The following is an 18311-nucleotide window of genomic DNA, read 5'->3' as shown; positions in this document are numbered from 1 at the left end:
AAGTGAATAATTTATTTGATAGCTGAGGTTTCAGGAAAACTTAAAAATGCTGCATGGTAGTGTATTTTATGACATCTGCCCTCTTGTTTGTATTCATTGTACTATAGACAGACATCCTTATATAGACCCCCAAGACCCAAAATAACATCGTGTCCAAAGAATAACACTGTGGGAAAAAAAAAGGATAACGCTGTCATACATAGGAAGTTTGAATATTGATGTTTCCAATAATAGGAGAGGAAAAGGAAACATTTCTTGAACATGGTTGATGTCGTGGCTTATTCAAGAAAAGTAGCTCATTAACAGGACCTAAAAAACTTAAGTTACAGTTCTCACATTGTGACTGAATAGTGGCAAGTGAAAAATTGGATTTGGTAGATGTTGTAACATTTGAAATTCTTCTTTTTTTTAAGTGGGCCAACCTGTAAGATGCTATGTAGTCTATTAAGGAAAGAACCCTCTACCTAATCAGAAGTGCACCATTGGTCCAGTGCTAGCACCCAGAACTTGGGTGTACTCTTTGGCATCCATTTTTTCTTTTCTTTTTAACTCACTTTGAATTTGGAAGATAAATAACAAACAGATGGAATTAAAGAGGAATAAAGGGCTTACTCCTGTTGTTTAAAAAGAATGATGTCACTTAGTATACTGGCATAGAAACAGCTAGTGATACAACTTTCTGAAAGGAATTATTCTATAGAAATGAAAAGACTTATGCTGTATTTTTTTCTTCCTTGCCCACATGCTGCCCATACAGGAAGCTCTGATTCTGTGGTTCCTGATGTAAGTAGCATTCACTTGTTTTTGGAATAAATAAGGCCATCCAGTCTTTTCGAGTTGAAAAGACCTCTTTTGAAATAGAAATCCAGCTGTCCTTTGTTTAGGCAAAGGGTGATATGAATAATTTATGTGTGCAAATGTGCTTCCATAGGTGACTTAATGAAGTAACACGCTCTTTGTTTGCACCTCTTCTTTCATAACTGGTTAGCTCCCAGTTCCAACCATCAGTGCCCCCAGTCGCTGGGCGTGGGACCAAGAGGAGGAGCGGAAGCGGCAGGAGCGGTGGCAGAAGGAGCAGGACCGCCTGCTGCAGGTAGGGCTGAATACTGTGGAGCGTGGGGAAGTGGGCCTGTCCTAACTGCCCTTCCCTGCTCGGTGTGAGCCGGTATTGACAAGCAAACTTAAAAAGAAGTTTAAAAACCCAGTAACCTCGTACTTAACAAATCCTTTGAGAGGTAGTGCATGTTGTATTAACTGACAGAATTATTATTTTTTGTATTAAAAATAATTGTCTATTAAAATACAAAGATGATTTACCTTTCTGTTTAGAAACTTTCCAGAATCCTCCTTTTAAAATCATTTATTAGCCCGTGTGTATATTTTTAGAGCATATGTACTATGTTTTTAAGTCAGTTTGTTGGGGCAACCTGGGTTAATAACGTTTTGTAGGGTTCATGGGTGCAGTTCTGGGATGCGGCATTGGCATGTTGCATTGTGCACGCTCCTCAGTCACCGCACACCCGAGCCCCTTCGGTCTCTCCCTCCTCTCCCCACCCCGTCCCCTCCGGTCACCACCACACTCTCTTTTGCTTGTTGTTTTCTGTTTTATATCCCCCACATGAGTGAAATCATACGGTTCTTGTCCTTTTCTCTCTGACTTATTTCACATAGCACGATACTCTCCAGAATGATCCAAATTGTTGCAAATGGCAGTATTTTATCCTTCCTTATGGCCAAGTAGTACTTTATCACATATGTGCCCAGTGTCGTCTTTATCCACTCATCTGTCCGTGGACATTCACGTTGTTTCCAGGTCTTGGCCATTGTGTACAGTGCTGCAGTGAACCTAAGATTTTCTTAAGAGCGAGAGGTGCTGTATAGGCTTGGTGCGAGCTCACTACCCCGTGAACTCCGTACTCAGTCTGTTGCAGAGGAATTCGGTCTCCCTCACAGGTAGCTTTAGGGCCCTCACTGAATTATAGCACGGTAAAGGGTGTGTTTGCATTCAGTCCTGAGTGTCTGCCCTTTCCCAGTGCCTGGATTTTAATTCCATATTAGTTGTTTTCTACTCTGGGGACTAAAATCTGATTGGTTAAAGTATCTCTGTCTTCAAAGGTTGCGGTGAAAGGTGGGGCTAGCAAAGATGCTCGTGAAAAAAGATGAACACCAACCTATTAATAAATTAACTAATTAATGTGCTATCATTTCTTCTAGGAAAAATATCAGCGTGAGCAGGAGAAACTAAGGGAAGAGTGGCAAAGGGCTCAGCAGGAGGCCGAGAGAGAGAATTCCAAGTTCCTGAATGAGGTAGTGCTGGAACCTGTTCTTCCTTCCCTGTCTCGTCGGTGAGGTCAGCTGAGGAAGACCATGCATTTCACTTGCTTTTGTCACACAGTCACCTCTGGGGCTCTTTGAAAAACACAATGAGCTCTGATTTGTCAGAATTTTGCTTTGATGTTTCAGTATTTCTCCTAGTTTCTCTACGGAGTAATTAAATTATCATATCAGCAGATCCTAAGTCATCTCCTAAGTTACATCTCCATTACTCACGTGTCTCTGTTAGTGATAAAACTTAACATCATTTCAAAATAGCGTCCTCTACAATAAGTATCATCTAAAACTGCATGTAGACACACCGTGATGAAATTACAGAAATGCACAATTTTGTTTCTTTTTTTTCCTGGTCACGTAGGAGCTCATGGTGCTGAACTCAAACAGCATTTCTCTGACCCCACGGGAGCCCGCCATGGCCACCTTGGAAGCCACCTGGAGTGAAGGGTCCAAGTCTCCCGACAGGGAAGGAACCCAAACAGGAGAAGAGGAGAGGCGACAGTGGCAAGAGGAAGAGGCCCAAAGAAAGCAGCTGCAGGAACAACTGGCTCTGGAGAGGGAGAGAGAGCTGAAGGAGCGGCAGTACCAGGAGGAGCAGGAGCAGAAGCGGCGTCAGGCGGAGGCTGAGGAGCAGAAGCGCCGTGTGGAGGAACAGCTGCGCCAGGCGGAGAGAGAGAGGGAAACATCGGTCAGAATATACCAGTACAGAAGGTCTGTTCCCATACCAGAGGGCACACGTGGCTTTTCAATCGGTGTGGCGTTGCCGTATCCATTCCCCACTTCAAGGGCACCTACTTGGTTTTCCTGCTCCCCAGCCTCCTTTCTCTACACAGGTGGACACAAGCAGCCAGAGTGAAGCCTTTACATTGTAAACATGATTCTCTCACCTTACTTTGGGGCTCAGGGTCTCCTGGCTTCCCCTCACATTAGAATACCATCAATCGTCCTCCCCGTGGATTTACAAGGCGTGTATGAACAGCCTTGGCCCTTTGGTTTACCTGGCTTCCTACGACTTCCCCTCACTTGGTTTATTATAGCTGCACAGTCCTGTTTTTCCTTTTTTGAAAAGGCACAACATATTCTGCCCCTGGGTTTTTGCATTTCCTAGGTCCTGTGCCTGGGGAAATGTTCCCTCATGTATTTGTTGTCTTACTCATTTTAAGTCTCTGATCAAATGTTACCTTCTCACACTTTCCAGAGTACCTCATCTAAAAGACATCCTCTCCCCCACCCCTTCTCTCCATGTGCCCTTCCCTGCTTTGTATTATGCATTTAGTTGCTTGTGGGCTGGCCTGCATGTCCCTCTAAAATGTAAGTTTTACAAGGCCAATAAGTTTGCTTTGTTTCCCTAGAATACTCCCGGATCATAGCAGGCATACGGCATGTATTTGTGGAATGAATTGTAAATGTCTGTTAATAGTAGTAGAAGGCCTGTTTTCTGCAGTGATTGATTGATCGAAATATTTCTGGGTGTTTGGTTTTCAACCAAGAGATCATTCTCATAAAGATGCTAGAATAACATCATTTTAAAAATCTTTGTCTTACCCTGGCTGGTGTAGCTCAGTGGATTGAGCGCGGGCTGCGAACCAAAGTGTCCCAGGTTCGATTCCCAGCCAGGGTACATGCCTGGGTTGCAGGCCATGACCTCCAGTAACCGCACATTGATGTTTATCTCTCTCTCTTTCTCCCTCCCTTCCCTTTCTAAAAATAAAAAAAAAAAAATCTTTGTCTTAAACTCAAGGAAAACATCGGAGTCTCTAATTTGATGTAAACTTTTTCTATCTTTTAGGCCCGTTGATTCCTACGATATACCAAAGGGAGAGGAAGAATCTTCGGGTCTGCTTCCTAGTGACAGGTGTGTAGAACATTTCATTGTAATTTGGTTGGAGTAATTGGTTTCAAACCAATTTTTGAGGGCTTGCCCAGGTATCTTTTAGAACTCCTGTGGCTCTTGATCTTTTATGTGATGGAAAGAGATCTTGCTGGCTGATATTTAAAACTACCCCTCAACGGAGTAACTTAATTGATGATTTTGTGGGTCAGCATTTTGGGCAGCATTCAGCTGGCCTTTCTTTTAGGTGACTGGGTTCGTCATGCGTCTACTACCAGTTCACTGGGTGAACTCTGTGAGTAGGCTGGCTGCCGGCTGGGGCAGCGAGAGCAGACGGTCTGTGCGTCTTCAACACGCAGCACACCAGAGCAGTCTTACCTTCGTGGTGGCTGGGGAGAGAAAAGAGAGAGAATTAAAGAGAGGAGCATCTACTTTAACATTTCTTTTAAAGAGCTGATAAGCCATGGCATAAGCTTACCATGGACATCTGAAATGAGAATTCGTGACTTTCTCTTTGATTAGAACTGCTGGTCAGTTTGGGGGAATGCAGAAAGGATTTCAGATACCTGAAAAGTTCTAGATACATCTTAAAATTCCCTAAAACATTAAATTTAATGTTCTTAAGTAATTTTAAAAAATGCCTTGTGCTTTTGAAATTACTAAGGACTTCTAAATAGATTCAAAATATTCCATGTATGATCACTAATTTGTGTTTTCAGAGCTAAAATTTCTTCTGTAGGAAGTGTGCCTTCCAGATAAGGGCAGATTCACCTGTATAAGCATTCAGGGTGACTGAACAGGGCTCAGAGCAGATAGGGAAGAAGAATACACAGGTAACGGTGGGCTGGTGTTAATTAAGCTAGAGAAATCTTCTAGAGGTGAATGGCCTTGTTTATAATGAGTGTTTCTGGGTACCTGTAGACTATGAAAATGTGTATCTCTCCTTTTTTAAGCTATGGATTTATTTGTACATTTAAATAAGTTTTGATTATATAGCTCATTACCTTGAGGAAAAAAATCACAGAGAAAAGAAATGTAAGGAATTCTGGAAAGTATGAAATACTTCTAGACATTTGTGATACAGCACGCCCCAGAGCAGGGGTGTCAAACTCGTTTTCACCAGGGACCACATCAGCCTTGTGGTTGCCTTCAAAGGGCTGAATGTAATTTCAACTCCTTAACAGTTAGGGAGTAGTTACATTTATACAGTCCTAAAATTATTTCGGCCCTTCAATGGCAACCTTGAGGCTGATGGGGCCCCTGGTGAAAATGAATTTGACACCCCTGTCCTAGAGGAATTGAGGAGTGTGGCTGAACATCTTGTTATAACAATATTTTCTTCTATGTTAATGCAAAAGAAACCATTTGTGAATGTTGCTAACAGGTATTACATTATTATTATGTATTATACATTATTAAAAGTATGCATACACATATATGTTATATGCATATACAGGTGATACATGCATACATATATGTGGAATTGTATACCACTCATTTTCACTCCTGTTATTTGAAGTTGCTGCGCCCACTAGAATGAGAACGAGGTCAGTGCGGGTTGCTGCGCAGAGCTGTATTTTACCCTGGCAAGCTCAGGGGTTTTCAGGACTTGCCTGTGCCAGCGCACTCCGGTGCCTCTTTGGGATGCTAGGGAGCATTTGGCAAGCTGCTCTTTCAGAGTGGTACCCTGATGCCCCAAAAGTTGCCTTCTTGAGCCTCATGCAGCACGAACCAGGTGGGACAGTTTGATGTTAGGTGACCTTATGACAGATGCTTTGTACATTCTGGCAAGTTTGAGATCTGGAAGAGAGGCAGAGTTTGTATGACTGGGCCAAATCATAGGCTTGATCATCATGCAAGATGGGGAAGATTTTCTCGTTATATTTCTAGCATCAAGCTCTTCTCTCTTCTAGAGATGTCACTGTTTTCAACTAGTTTGTGCAACATGAAAAATTCCTTTGTGTAAAAATAAGTATGGCTCTTAACAGACACAGGAAATAAATTAGCTTCTTTAAAAAGTAATGTTTTTGGTGTCCATCATAAATATGAAAAGGATGTTCTTAATGAGATGTATGTAATATTCTGCATTCTGTGTTGTAGGAATAAATCCATATCCACTACTGAGCTGGATGGTCACCCTCCAAATAAAAATGGTAAATGTGAATTTTTTTCAAAATTGTTTATTTATGCTATCACATGCTATGATCAGTATATATGAGGTCAAGATGTTTCAGGTTCATTAATATTACATTATTAAAATCCTGCATGTTTTTAGCATTTGTGCTTAAAAACAAAACTATCCTTTGCTTATTTTGGCTTTACTTTATAAGGGAGGGAATGCTGGGTGATTAAAATGGTTCAAAATAGCTAATGAAATATGTGGAAATTTTGCAAAGTGCTGCCGATGATACACTTTTGTATAGTAGATTCCATCTTGCAGCCAGAGAAATGGGAGAGAAAAGTTTTCTGCAGCATAGTAGAGGACTTCAAAAGTGTGTGTAAAGTTGAAACTATACGTTTAAATGACAAGATGTCAAAAGGTCGAAAATGAAAATGGTTTCACTAACTTGGTAAAAACAGTTTGTAACCTAACATTGTTAGTATAAAGTACACTTCTAGGAACACATATAACTAATGTAATATAATTTATATAACTAAGAAAAACAAAGCTAAACAAGAAGCATGATTTTAAGCAAGGTTTGCATACCGGGCTTTGCATAGCCTGGGTGTTAGCCGGTTATGAAAATGAGCGAAGAAGGTCCAGGGAAGACTGGGGTGCACCTGTTGAGCACGCCCCTCCAAGTGGACTGCCCCTTCCCAGCTCCAGCCTGTTCCTGGCATGTGGGAGAATGCAAGCCTGTGATTACCAACCGTCTCTACTATAAAAGAGAAGTAAAACAAAAGACCTGGATTTTCACATTATCTTTTAAGTACTGACAAAGAATTTATAAAAATTTAAAACCCTCTGTGAGCCAAACCACATCAACAGGTCGGAAGCTACTTTGTCACTTCTTGTTAAGGCTTGTAAAATTTACAGTTTTTATTAGGCTCTGTGATCACCCCCTTCCCTCTCATTATCTGCTCCTCATTTAGCTTCCCAGCCCGTGCTGCTGTTTTTCCCATTAGGAGCTCTGTGACCAAACTGCTCTCTCTCTCAGTTCCCAATCATCAGATGCTTTCTGATCTCGTTCCTCTGGTCTTACCTATTTGGATTTCTGGTTTCTGTTCCCCTCGGTTTGCCACTAACCACCATTGAAACTAAGGCTGTAGTATTTCAATCTGCCATGAAACTTTTTTAACCTGTATTGGTCATATTCTCTCCTGAACTTAAACATGTGACCAGTTAGTAATGGCGAGGGCAATTCTCTGAAATAGTCTCATTAATATTTGGGGCTCGTGTTATTAATGTGGTTAGAATGGCAGGCAGTGGAAGTTATCAAATGTTTTATTGAAAAACTTGGTTATGCCAATAAGGTACTTTTAACATAGAACATGTTTTATGTAAATCTGACCAAACCGACAAGCAGCGCGTACACACAAATATACACAAGGATGTGTGTAAGGAACCCTTGGTGGCCTCCTCCATGGCTCACCTGAAGAAGAACTGAGGCAGAAACACTGTACATTCTGAGAGTGTGAAAGTAACATTGAACCTGGAGAGTGAGAGAAAAGAAACCCTCATGTCAAATTTCCTAATCCAAGCTAAGGTAGGGAGGACACTGCAAAGTTTCAGATCTTTTACCCAAGTCAGAAATTAATCAGCAAACCCAATGAGACAGAGCCTTCAGGATAGACCCTGACTTAATTTTCATTCATAAATTCCACATCCAAATTATGGCTTTGCCAGTTTCTTAGAGGGAAAAACAAGTCTCATAGCATTCCTTGATTATCCTTGGGATGACTTGGCTATTTTTCAGCTTCACAAAGGCCATTTCAGTGATTGCGTATGCCCTTATTTGTTCAACCTGGTCATGACTGAAATTCTGTGACTTACACCATGGAGACTTGAGTCGTGGCATCTGGAGATGCCTGCATTTGTCTTCCCTGTCTCCCCGGGGGAAGTGTATGTTTTTTGGAAGAGTAGAACTCCCAGTTCCCTGTGGAGTCGTCTCAGCAAGCATTCAATGAGCATGGGCTTGTTGGACAGAATGTAGGAAGGAAGGAAAAAGTGGATGAGAAGCTTCCTGCATAAGCACCGTGTGGTTTAATATTGCTGAAATCACTGCTGGCTCTTAGCTTTTTAGGCAGCCTCCTGGGCCCGCTGCGTGATGAGCCTCTGGGTGTGGAACTGGGATTTCCAGGAAGAGGACACTGTTCACTTCCAGTTCCCAGGCAGCGGGCCCATTGAGCATTGACGGTGTTAGCATACCTGTCCAATGTCACATTTTTTGCTACATTATATTTGGAGGTTTATCCATTATCCTTTTTGAAATGTGCTAACCCTGCAGCTTTTGACGTGTTTTTCATCTAGGAAGCACTAAATATTTAGACCGAGTCGGGGGCAGCAGCTCACTACAGAGGAGCTCCAAGAAGGAGCCAGTCCCGTCGGAGGCAGAGCTGGAGAGGCAGCAGATCCTCCAGGAGATGAGGAAGCGGACGTCCCTGCACAACGACAACAGCTGGATCCGGCAGCGCAGTGCCAGCGTCAATAAGGAGCCCATCTGTCTGCCTGGGATCATGAGGAGGTGTGAGATGTTTCGGGGATGATTTCCTCTTCCATGCTGTGGGGCAAATATTTAATTTACAGACGTGCCGGCTCCTGTGGGTAGAAATGCTGTCATGACTTCTCTTCGTCCGCGATCAGGAGAAGGAAGGGAAGTAGAGTCAATGCCGTGGACACTTACTAGGCGGCAGACACGTGTCAGTTGCTTTGTCTCTGTCGTCTGACTTAACCTGAGGAAAATGTAGTGAGGCAGGGACACTCTTTCTGTTTCTCCACATGGGGAAACTGGGGCTCAAGCAGAGAACATTTGCGGACAAAGCCAATGGCTAATAGTTTGCAGAGCTGGGTGTACGACTCGGAAGAGCGATTCCGGCACTTCAGTAATTCGTGCAGTCCTGGGTGCGTCCTTGGCTGCTGAGCTTAAAAATTAAGCCCCTATTTGTTTGTTTATACCGAGATAATGGTGAGATCGGAATCATGATGGTGTCCCCAAAGTGTAAAAACCTAATTTTTAACTTTCTGAAAAGTAATATAGGTCTAAATTAATTGGAGATGAGAGAATGAACATTTTAACAGATGTGTCTTGGGTAAACGCATCATGAAGCTGCTTTTATGCAGTGTTTCCACAGCTGAGAAACTTAAGAAAAATTATGTCCAACACATTACAGGTAAAGGGCCAATTATCCCAATGTACAACTAACTTTTGTAAACGAGTAAATAAACCCTGACGACTTCGTAGACACAGAAGCAGATACGAACAGATACTCCACAGAGAAAGAAACGGAGTCATTAGACATATGGAAGGTGAACACTACCTGTGAAACAGCAGTGGTGTAGCTCGCTTACTGGATTTGTAGCGAGTTAAATGAGCGACTCAGTCTATTGTTGACAATTGGATAAAGAAACAGGAATTCTTTTTCCCAGTTGGGTGGGTATTTTCCCAGTGCTAACAAGAAGTTTCTGTGTGTACCCCGTGAGCAGTTTCGTGGGTGGCACTTTATTCTCTGGATGTATCTGGTTAAGTATGCAAAACTATATCCAAGAATATACACTTAAATGTTATTAAATTTGCAATTAAAAAAAGCATATACACTGATAAGAGTGTCCCTAGTACTCACTAAATAAATAGGGGGGCACTAATAAGGTGGAATATGACACGACTGTTAAAGAATTGGAGGTAGCATATTCCTCCATAATGCACTGCCTTGAAACTGTGCGGGGTGAAACGTGATTGGTCATATCCTCTGGTTCTGAGGATCAACAGGGTGCTGCTTGGGGCACTGGGCAGCTGTAGTTACCCAGAGCCAGGGCTGCCAATTTCTTTTGTATGAAGGAACAGATAGTAAATAATTTACTTTGCTGGCCACATAATAAGTCTCTGTCAGATTTTCTTTGTTGTGGTTGTTTTATGACGGGAAATATAAAATCCCCATCGCCCATGAATGGCACGGTACCTATGCTGGCAGTGGGCTGTAATCTGCTGACCCCGCACGTAAAAGCTGGACTGAGAGCTCAGCTGGAGCTGCTGGTTGGAGCCTGTTCTCCATATGGGCCTTACCACGTAGCTGCTGAGGCTGCCTCTTGCATAGCACCTGGATTCGAAGAGGAAACCTTGCAAGAGGCTAAGCCCTGAAGATAGTTCTAAGATCATATATAGTACATGAACAATGTGCATTGTAGACTAATCCTATTTGCTTACCCACGTTAAACACAGCATGTATACCACAAATGTATATAGACATTGCTATATTTACATATGTAGGTTTGCATGTATATGTACCTATGTGAGAAAAAGTCTAGAAGGATACAGTTAATAATGGTTACTTCTGAGACCAGGGCGGGTACCTCATGGTGAGTAATAGAGGGGAGAACCTAATTCCTCCTTCAGACACCCTGTCTACTGCCTGTGTCTGTCTCACCATGGTGATGTAGGATGTATATGACGGCAAAAGAAAAACAGACGTATTTCAAATTTTGGAATAACAGACAAAGTTTTAAAAGTTATGACAAAATTAACCAGGTAGAAAAATACCTTCCTAGTTTGCAGTCATTCTCTGTGGATCAGAGTTTATGTAAGCACATAGCTGCATTTAAGAGAGATTTCCCAAAAGTAGCATTTGCGTGAGTTTTTGGTGGTAAGTGGGTGAGGCCGATACAGTAGAAATGACCCGGGTTACTCTGGAATCCGGACGCCTGGGTTTGAAAGCCAGTCCCACCACCCACAGGCTCTTCTTTACTATAGATGAGTTGAGGTGTGTCAGATCTAAAAGGTGAATAAATAAACAAACAAACATAGTGTTGTGAAGATCAAATTCAATGTTTTTGTGATAGTGGTTAGTCTAGTCCCTGGCATATGTAAATGCCTGAAAGGATGTGGGGTTTTTGGGGGGTGGGGGTGGGGTAAGGTTTACAAATGAAGATTGTTATGTCTAAACAGTTAAAGATATAAAGGACCCATGTTTGTGGTCTTTGTCTTAACATTTTATTTTAAAAATATTTTTTAGTATTATCCTTTCCACGGTGTTTATTCTTTTACACAAACACGAAGTAAATAAAAATAAAAATAAGTGAAGGTTAATTGAATATGAAACATCACGATACCTCTGATAAAAGGAAACCTTAGTTTTTTTTTTTTTTTTAAAGATTTTATTTATTTATTTTTAGAGAGGGAAGGGAGGGAGAGAGAGAGAGAGAGAGAGAGAGAAACATCAATGTGCGGTTGCTGGGGGTTATGGCCTGCCACCCAGGCATGTACCCTGGCTGGGAATCGAACCTGGGACACTTTGGTTCCCAGCCCGCGCTCAATCCACTAAGCTATGCCAGCCAGGGAAAACCTTAGTTTTAAAGGCAGTTTTATACACAGTTGGACGAGTCAGATTAATACCTGCTTATAAAACACGTAAAATTGATATTTTAATGACCGCAGTGTTAAATAGATTTCTAGGTGAATGTGTTCTATAGTTTTGATTCACTCTTTCTGCGTTTCAGAGGTGAATCTCTAGATAACCTGGAGGCCCCCCGATCCAGCTCCTGGAGACAGGCCCCTTGGCTCAGTCAGTCTGCAGGCGTCCATGCGTCCTCCTCTGTCCAAGACTTCAGCCGCCCGCCGCCTCAGCTGCTGTCCACGTCCAACCGGGCCTACATGCGAAACCCGTCCTCTGGCGTCCCCCCTCCTGCAGCTGGCCCTGTGAAGGCCGCCACGGCACCTTCCCCCACGCCGCGCAGCCAGGTGCCTGCAGGGGCGCCGTCGGGCTCCCAGCTGCGCAACAGGTGAGGTCCTTTCAGTCCTCGTTTCTTAGTTTCGGGTGTATTTTCTCTGTAACATTTTCTCCAGATCTTGTCCAAGCTTTCCAAAAGAAAGCCAAGCCTTTTCGAGTGCATCAAATTCAGTCTTCTTTTATCAGATCAATTCAGGGGGCTTTTTAAATAGCATTCTAAGAGCATTTATGGATGTCTTGTGCAGTGTTGGGGACCTTTAAAACACCAGCTTCGCTGCCACTGCCTCATACGCTGGTGCCGCGGTCAGTGTCTTGGAGACAGATGTACCCGAGTGGTTCTCAACAAGGACCCATAAAAGCAGACAGTAGCTTATAAACGCATCTGAAATTTATGAGTGAAAGCAGTATTATAAAATGGCTGATGGTTTTAATAAGACCATACAAACTCATTTTATAGAAACAAAGTGTAAAAGGAAAGTGTTATGACTAAGCTCCATTGTCTGTGGAACTTTTAACAAGCTGGATGGAAAAATAAAGTTAAGTAGTTAGATGCTGCCTTTTGGGACTTTGATTTCCCAAACCATGGCGCGCCTCATCTGACTTGTCCACGTTGCGTTCAGACCACATCAGCTGGCTCTGTAGGTCATGTGCCACGGGAACCGTGTGAGAGCTATAATGGTAGGTCGTGATTCCAAACTTGCCTTTTTAAAATTTTAATTTTATTGTATTTTTTCCCATTAGCTTTTAGTCCCCTTACACCCCCCCACCCCCAGCCATTGCCACACTGTTGTCCGTGTCCATGGAGGAACGCCCAGACAGAAATGTGGGTTGGGTGTTTAGGTCTGTGTAGCTTCTCCACTGACCGCGGATGCGTCACGAAGCCACACGCAGCCGTGTCTCTGCCACTACCCGAAGGGAGTTCTGCCAGCCCGCACTGCTTCTCTGCACAGGAAGTGCTGAAAAGTAGAAACACAATGATCGATAATGGGATTTTTTTTTACCCATCAAATAAGCAGTTTTGTTAAGAGAATATATTTCATATCCATTAAAATGTTACTTGTACTGGGATCTATGAAATGTGTGTCAGGGACTTGAATTAAGAGACAACAGGGTGAGAATTCACAGTATATTGTGGAGGAGGCCGTGGTCAGGGGAGGCAAAGCAGAGGACAGAGCACCCATTTCCTGGGAGCCCCGCCCCAGGGGAACACGGGGGAGGCGGGCCTTGGGCGGCTCTGCCCTGAAAAGGTCCCTGCCCGGGAGGGGGCGCTCCACCACGAGGCGCTCCGCAGCTGTGCACTCTTCTGGGCGGCTGACGGGCTCTGCTAATGTCGCGGGACGCAAGGGTGAGACGTGGCCTAGCCCTTCCCTCCTGGGAGAGAAGGTAAGACTTCTATCCAAAGGGAAGTAGAAGCTCTCCTTACCTAGCTAAATGGTAGCTGTCAGGCAGTTTTCATTCCATTCTCTGCAGAGGCAGTCCTGCAAGCCAGCAGCACAGCCAGGACAGCGCTGCTACCTCTGTTTCATTTGGGTGTTGGGTGAATGAGCAAGAGGACAGGAGAGTAATGTTGGGGCTGCTCTGTTGGCGTTCTGGTGGGTGGCATGACACGATAGAGTTGTGCTCTGGAAGAGGGGGAGACCACGGCCGAGCACAGAGGTGATCGAAGGAGCGTAGCCTCTCGAAGTGCAGAATGGACTCAGGACACCGAAATGGGTCACTTAGTGAACAGGTGTCCAGGGTTTCAGAACCACCAGGGAGACCCTTCAAGGTACAGTGTAATCGAGGCATATTTCCATTGGCTGGTGAAACTTTTCCTCCCGCAAATACTGAGACCTTCTTAAATTATTAACGTTAACACCCGAGTGTGATTTTAAAGCAATGACCTTGAGCCGCGCCGTTGAAAGCCTCCCTTCCCTTCTTGTTCCACACCTAGGTCGGTCAGTGGGAAGCGCGTGTGCTCCTACTGCAATAACATTCTGGGCAAAGGAGCTGCCATGATCATCGAGTCCCTGGGTCTGTGTTATCATTTGTACTGTTTTAAGGTGAGACTAAGATGCACAGCCTCTGCAGGCCCGCACAGCTTTGCTTGGAGCGCGCATGGCTTCTTTGAGCGCTGGGTGTGGCCGTGCCATTAACGAGCTAGGTGCTGCTGGATCTGTGGGTCTGTGCTGCATTTTGAGTTTCAAATCGCTTGCTATTTACGTAGTCCTCACATCTTGAACCTAATTTCAAAAATCAAATGTAGAAATGCTATGCACTTCCTATCTCCAGCCTGTTGAGATTCTGTTAGTACAATTCACAGGGCATAAACACTTTCTCTATCGATCGTAGGCGTATGTGAAATGTAATTTGCTAATGTCAAATAACAGCATGGGGATGGGATGAGCAATTATGAAAGTGTCCAAGAGCCTAGCGCTGAATAAGGAGACTATGTAAGGAAAAATATTGTAAATATTTTTACAGTCACAAGCCTGCTTATACTTGATGGGTTCTTGCATATATAAAAAAAACTAAGGTTGTAACTACTTTGTAGTAACTGTCTTAGAGACACATCTAATTGATTCTTGAACTTGTGTTGGGCCAAAGCGTGATTCTGGTTGTGGATGCCGGAATCACACTGACCACAGCCTGTTCAAGCTTGTGTACTGCTGGCTTGGGCTGTTCCTACGTATAAGAGTGAGTCAAAATGATTAGTGTTTGAGCACACGGAACCGCAATACCCAGCCTTGGAGTGAAAGTGCCCTGTGGGAGCACCTGCCACGCTGGTGCAGTGGGGACCCCAGGCGTGTCCTACCGCAGCATGGAGTGCCGGGAACACAGTGTCCCTTTGCTTTGCCAGTTCTTCCATGTGGCGCTTCATCCTCCCCTATTTCCCTGAGAGAAGCGAAGGCGAGGTTTCTTTAAGCCAGTCAGCGAATCATTTTTGCTCTTTGGTATGTTTAGAATGATCATCTTGGCTCTTAAAATTGGCTTTATGATTCCCTTAACGTCTCATCTGGCAGCCTTGATTTTAATCTACTAATGATCTTTTGGCTTTTTTTTTTTTTTTCTGAAGCATCTAAGAGCTTAGCAGCTGCACTTTGATCCTTTTGTTTTTCCAGGAGGGTCCCAAGCTTTCTTGAGCTCACTGATTGTGGATTTTTTTTTTTTTTGTCCCCCAGTGTTCTGCCTGTGAGTGCGACCTCGGAGGCTCTTCCTCAGGAGCCGAAGTCAGAATCAGAAACAACCAACTGTACTGCAACAACTGCTATCTCAGATTCAAATGTAAGAGAGCAAATCAGGGAGAAAATTTCTAGTCTCTTAAGAAAGCCACGAGTTCCCATGCATTTCCCTGAACCTGCCGCCACCTCCCCCGCAAGCTCCCTGCCTTAGAAGGCCAGGTGTTAGGGTTCTGAGTGTGTTCCACTCGGAGGGTCCGGTGAATGGGTCACAGCTTGGGTTCGAGCCACGCGAGGGGGTGTTGTGGGTTGAGGAACTGGAGCGGGACGTGCGACCGAGCGTCAGGATGGTGTCCTGTGCTCGGAGTCTGGACAGACTGCTAAGGACCTGAGGATGTGAACAAACCAAAACAGACAGTTAAAATAAACTTGTGGTGTAGACCGTAATCTGTTACTTGGCTAAGGATCATTCCCTCATCGTTAGCTGATTTCCATTATTTTACAGTGGGCTCTGATTATGAGATTTCAAGTATGATCACCTTTAAAAACTGGTTTAAAAAGGTCATAAAGAATAGTCAGTTTATGCTTTGTTACTATGTAATCATATATCAATACATGCAGTATTTTAAGATGGAGAGCATTAGTTCTAATGGTATTTCCATGTCATTTCTGGAAAATTGAGTTTTTAAAAGACTTCACATGCTATTTTGTGTCTAATCATGTTCTTTGTGTGTTATGCAACATAGGATAGCATAATTAGATTGCATATTGTTTATAGCTACCTAAAGACAACCATTGCTGCTGCTTATATTTTGAACCTTGATGCTGGTAACATGTGCTTCTTCCTTACTGTGAAAGGGTGTTACAAGTGGTATCAGCAAAACCCTTTGCTTTTGAACCCAGAGGTATTTATATGGCCCTTTATGTGAAGAGTGCTTTGGAAATGGTTTAAGCCCAGTCAACTCTCTCTTATCTGTCAGTGGGGCCTGAGTCTTCTTGCCCCAGCGGTCCAGTCCTTTTCTGGACCCTGCCGCTGAGGTTGGAGAATGTCAAGGCTGGAAGTAGAATGGGGGGAGTGTGTATATGTGTGTGTGCTTTTCTGTCTTCAGTCAAACTCCAAAGCCAAATAGAATTGATTTTTGGAATCGTCATAGAAAAATTGCCCATGCCTTTTCTCCAAAACAGATAAAAGAGAGTTGAGTGTAACCTGCTTCTATATCAGCAGTTAATTTTTACTCCGAACTTGCAGACAAAGATTTTTAGTCCCCAGAGGCTGTGATTTGCCCAGCTTTATCCCAAGTGAGTGACAAGGTGACTCTCTCTACCTCACGGGGCCATTCTCTGAGTGATTACTTCTGTGCATCCCCAGGGGCGTTATTCCAGTATTTCTGAATCTAAGCTCTGTTCTTTCTTTTCTCCTTGCCTGGTCAGCTGGACGGCCCACCGCCATGTGATGTAAGCCTCCATGCGAAAGCACTGTTGCAGATAGAAGAAGAGTTGGTTGCTGCTGATGTAGATCTATAAATACATGTTGTATGTCTTTTTTGCCCTCTCTTTTTAAAGAAAGAATAACTCCCCCTTTTTTTTTGGTCTCTGTAGATTACATCGGAGCACTGTAGTCTTGGTAGAACCTGTATTTTTGTTGTTGTTTATTTATAAGAAGGTAATTATGTGTGGGGGAAAAGTGCAGTATTTACTTTTCTGAGTTCAGCATCTTAAAAGCACAGGGGAAAAGAAGAGGCTGATAATGATCTCGTTTGACTTTCTAGTGGTGTTTGGAAGAGGGTTATTTTATTGTTTTTTTTTTTAAAGGATCTGAAACATTATTTGAAATTGTTAATATAAATATATAATTGCATACTCTCTGTTTCTTATAATGTATGGTAAATTAATACAGAACCATATGGAAAATTTCACTAGAAAGCACCCCCAAATTTGCTTTCTGCATCTTTCTTTTCAAGTATATACTAGGATTTGGAAAAAATTAGCTTATATAAAATTTTATTTGCTCGATGAGGGGAGCTCTATTTTCTTTGGAATTGTCGCTAAGCCATTCCCACTAGAAAGCTCCTGCTTTTCATGAATGAAAAATCCTTATAGTTTGTACACCAAGAGTTCTCTCCAGAAACTAGTGAGCCTTTCTGTTCCACTGCGTTTGTAAATAAAATTGCCGATGCGTTTAAGGAGCGAGTGGTTCTTTTGTTTTTTTTCTCTGTGTGTGTTTGTGTGTGTCTGCCTTGAGGTATTTTAGTCATATTTCAGTGTGTGGCTTTTCTTGGTACTATGTTTTATTTAGCATCTTCACTGAGGTATAAATTGACAGAATAAACTGCACACATTGAAAGTGTATAATACGGTAAGTTTTGATATACATGAATACCTGGGAAACAATCACCACACTCTTGATATTGTTTTTATTGAAAATTTTTAACAAGGAACTTTATCTTTGATGGAAAATGGTTTTTGAATGCAATACATTTTTAAAGGAAGTGGTGAAATGAATGGTGAATTGTGGGATTGTTTGCATAAAATCTTGATCCTTTTGCTTCCTTGGTGATAAAAGGAGAATGTAACAGTAAGTTTAGAAAAGTTATGCAGTAAAAAAAAATATATCTCTAATATTTTAGAAATCTGAAGTGGGAATACAAGGATAAAAAACTTAAGCATGGTTTGAGAAATAAGAGACATTCTTGAATCTGTTATAACAATGAAAGCGGAGTGGATAATTCCAGGCTATGAGAACTGTGTCAGAATGGGTTAGAAATAGAGATTTGAAGCACTAATGTAGGAGAAAAGGAAAATTTTAGTTCACTTTTATTTCTGTTTAGTATTCATTATTTCTGATCACTAAAGTAATATGTGTTTGTTGATGAAAATATAATTCTGAATTCCAAATTCCAAAGATGGGAACTCTGTGTTTGAACTCTTTCTGTGTAACCGATCCTGTGTTCTTAGTTGACATTCGATTGCGATTTTTCCATGTTCTTAAGATTATTCCTATTTATTAATGGTTGCGTAGTGCTCCATTGGTTGGTGCTATTAATATTTAGTTCAAAATTCCTTTACAGTATACATCTCACTTGTTTCTAATATTTAACATTTAAAAAAAT

At 42.6% G+C, this 18311-nt stretch overlaps 1 protein-coding gene across 17 annotated transcripts in view; it reads left to right on the top strand.

Annotated features, from left to right (window-relative positions):
* Nucleotides 1-17387, top strand: part of LMO7 (LIM domain 7) — a 219648-nt gene extending 202261 nt beyond the window's left edge. For 11 of the 17 annotated variants that reach the window (XM_036011272.1, XM_036011285.1, XM_036011286.1 and 8 more), the window contains 11 exons: nt 758-783; nt 989-1093; nt 2215-2307; nt 2693-3042; nt 4121-4186; nt 6263-6315; nt 8634-8847; nt 11814-12095; nt 13977-14085; nt 15205-15307; nt 16633-17384. In XM_036011272.1, the coding sequence (XP_035867165.1) occupies nt 758-783; nt 989-1093; nt 2215-2307; nt 2693-3042; nt 4121-4186; nt 6263-6315; nt 8634-8847; nt 11814-12095; nt 13977-14085; nt 15205-15307; nt 16633-16655 (1424 nt within the window). In that variant the 3' untranslated portion in view covers nt 16656-17384. Of the gene's footprint in view, nt 1-757; nt 784-988; nt 1094-2214; nt 2308-2692; nt 3043-4120; nt 4187-6262; nt 6316-8633; nt 8848-11813; nt 12096-13976; nt 14086-15204; nt 15308-16632 lie in introns of all 17 variants that reach the window. The other 6 variants (XM_036011276.1, XM_028526482.2, XM_036011280.1 and 3 more) reach the window with 3 other exon arrangements.
* Nucleotides 17388-18311: the final 924 nt, after the last annotated feature.

This window comes from Phyllostomus discolor, chromosome 11 (genome assembly GCF_004126475.2).
Source record: "Phyllostomus discolor isolate MPI-MPIP mPhyDis1 chromosome 11, mPhyDis1.pri.v3, whole genome shotgun sequence".
Taxonomy (NCBI): domain Eukaryota; kingdom Metazoa; phylum Chordata; class Mammalia; order Chiroptera; family Phyllostomidae; genus Phyllostomus; species Phyllostomus discolor.
The sequence above is the reverse complement of the archived record's forward strand: the minus strand, read 5'-3'. Positions and strand labels throughout refer to the sequence as shown.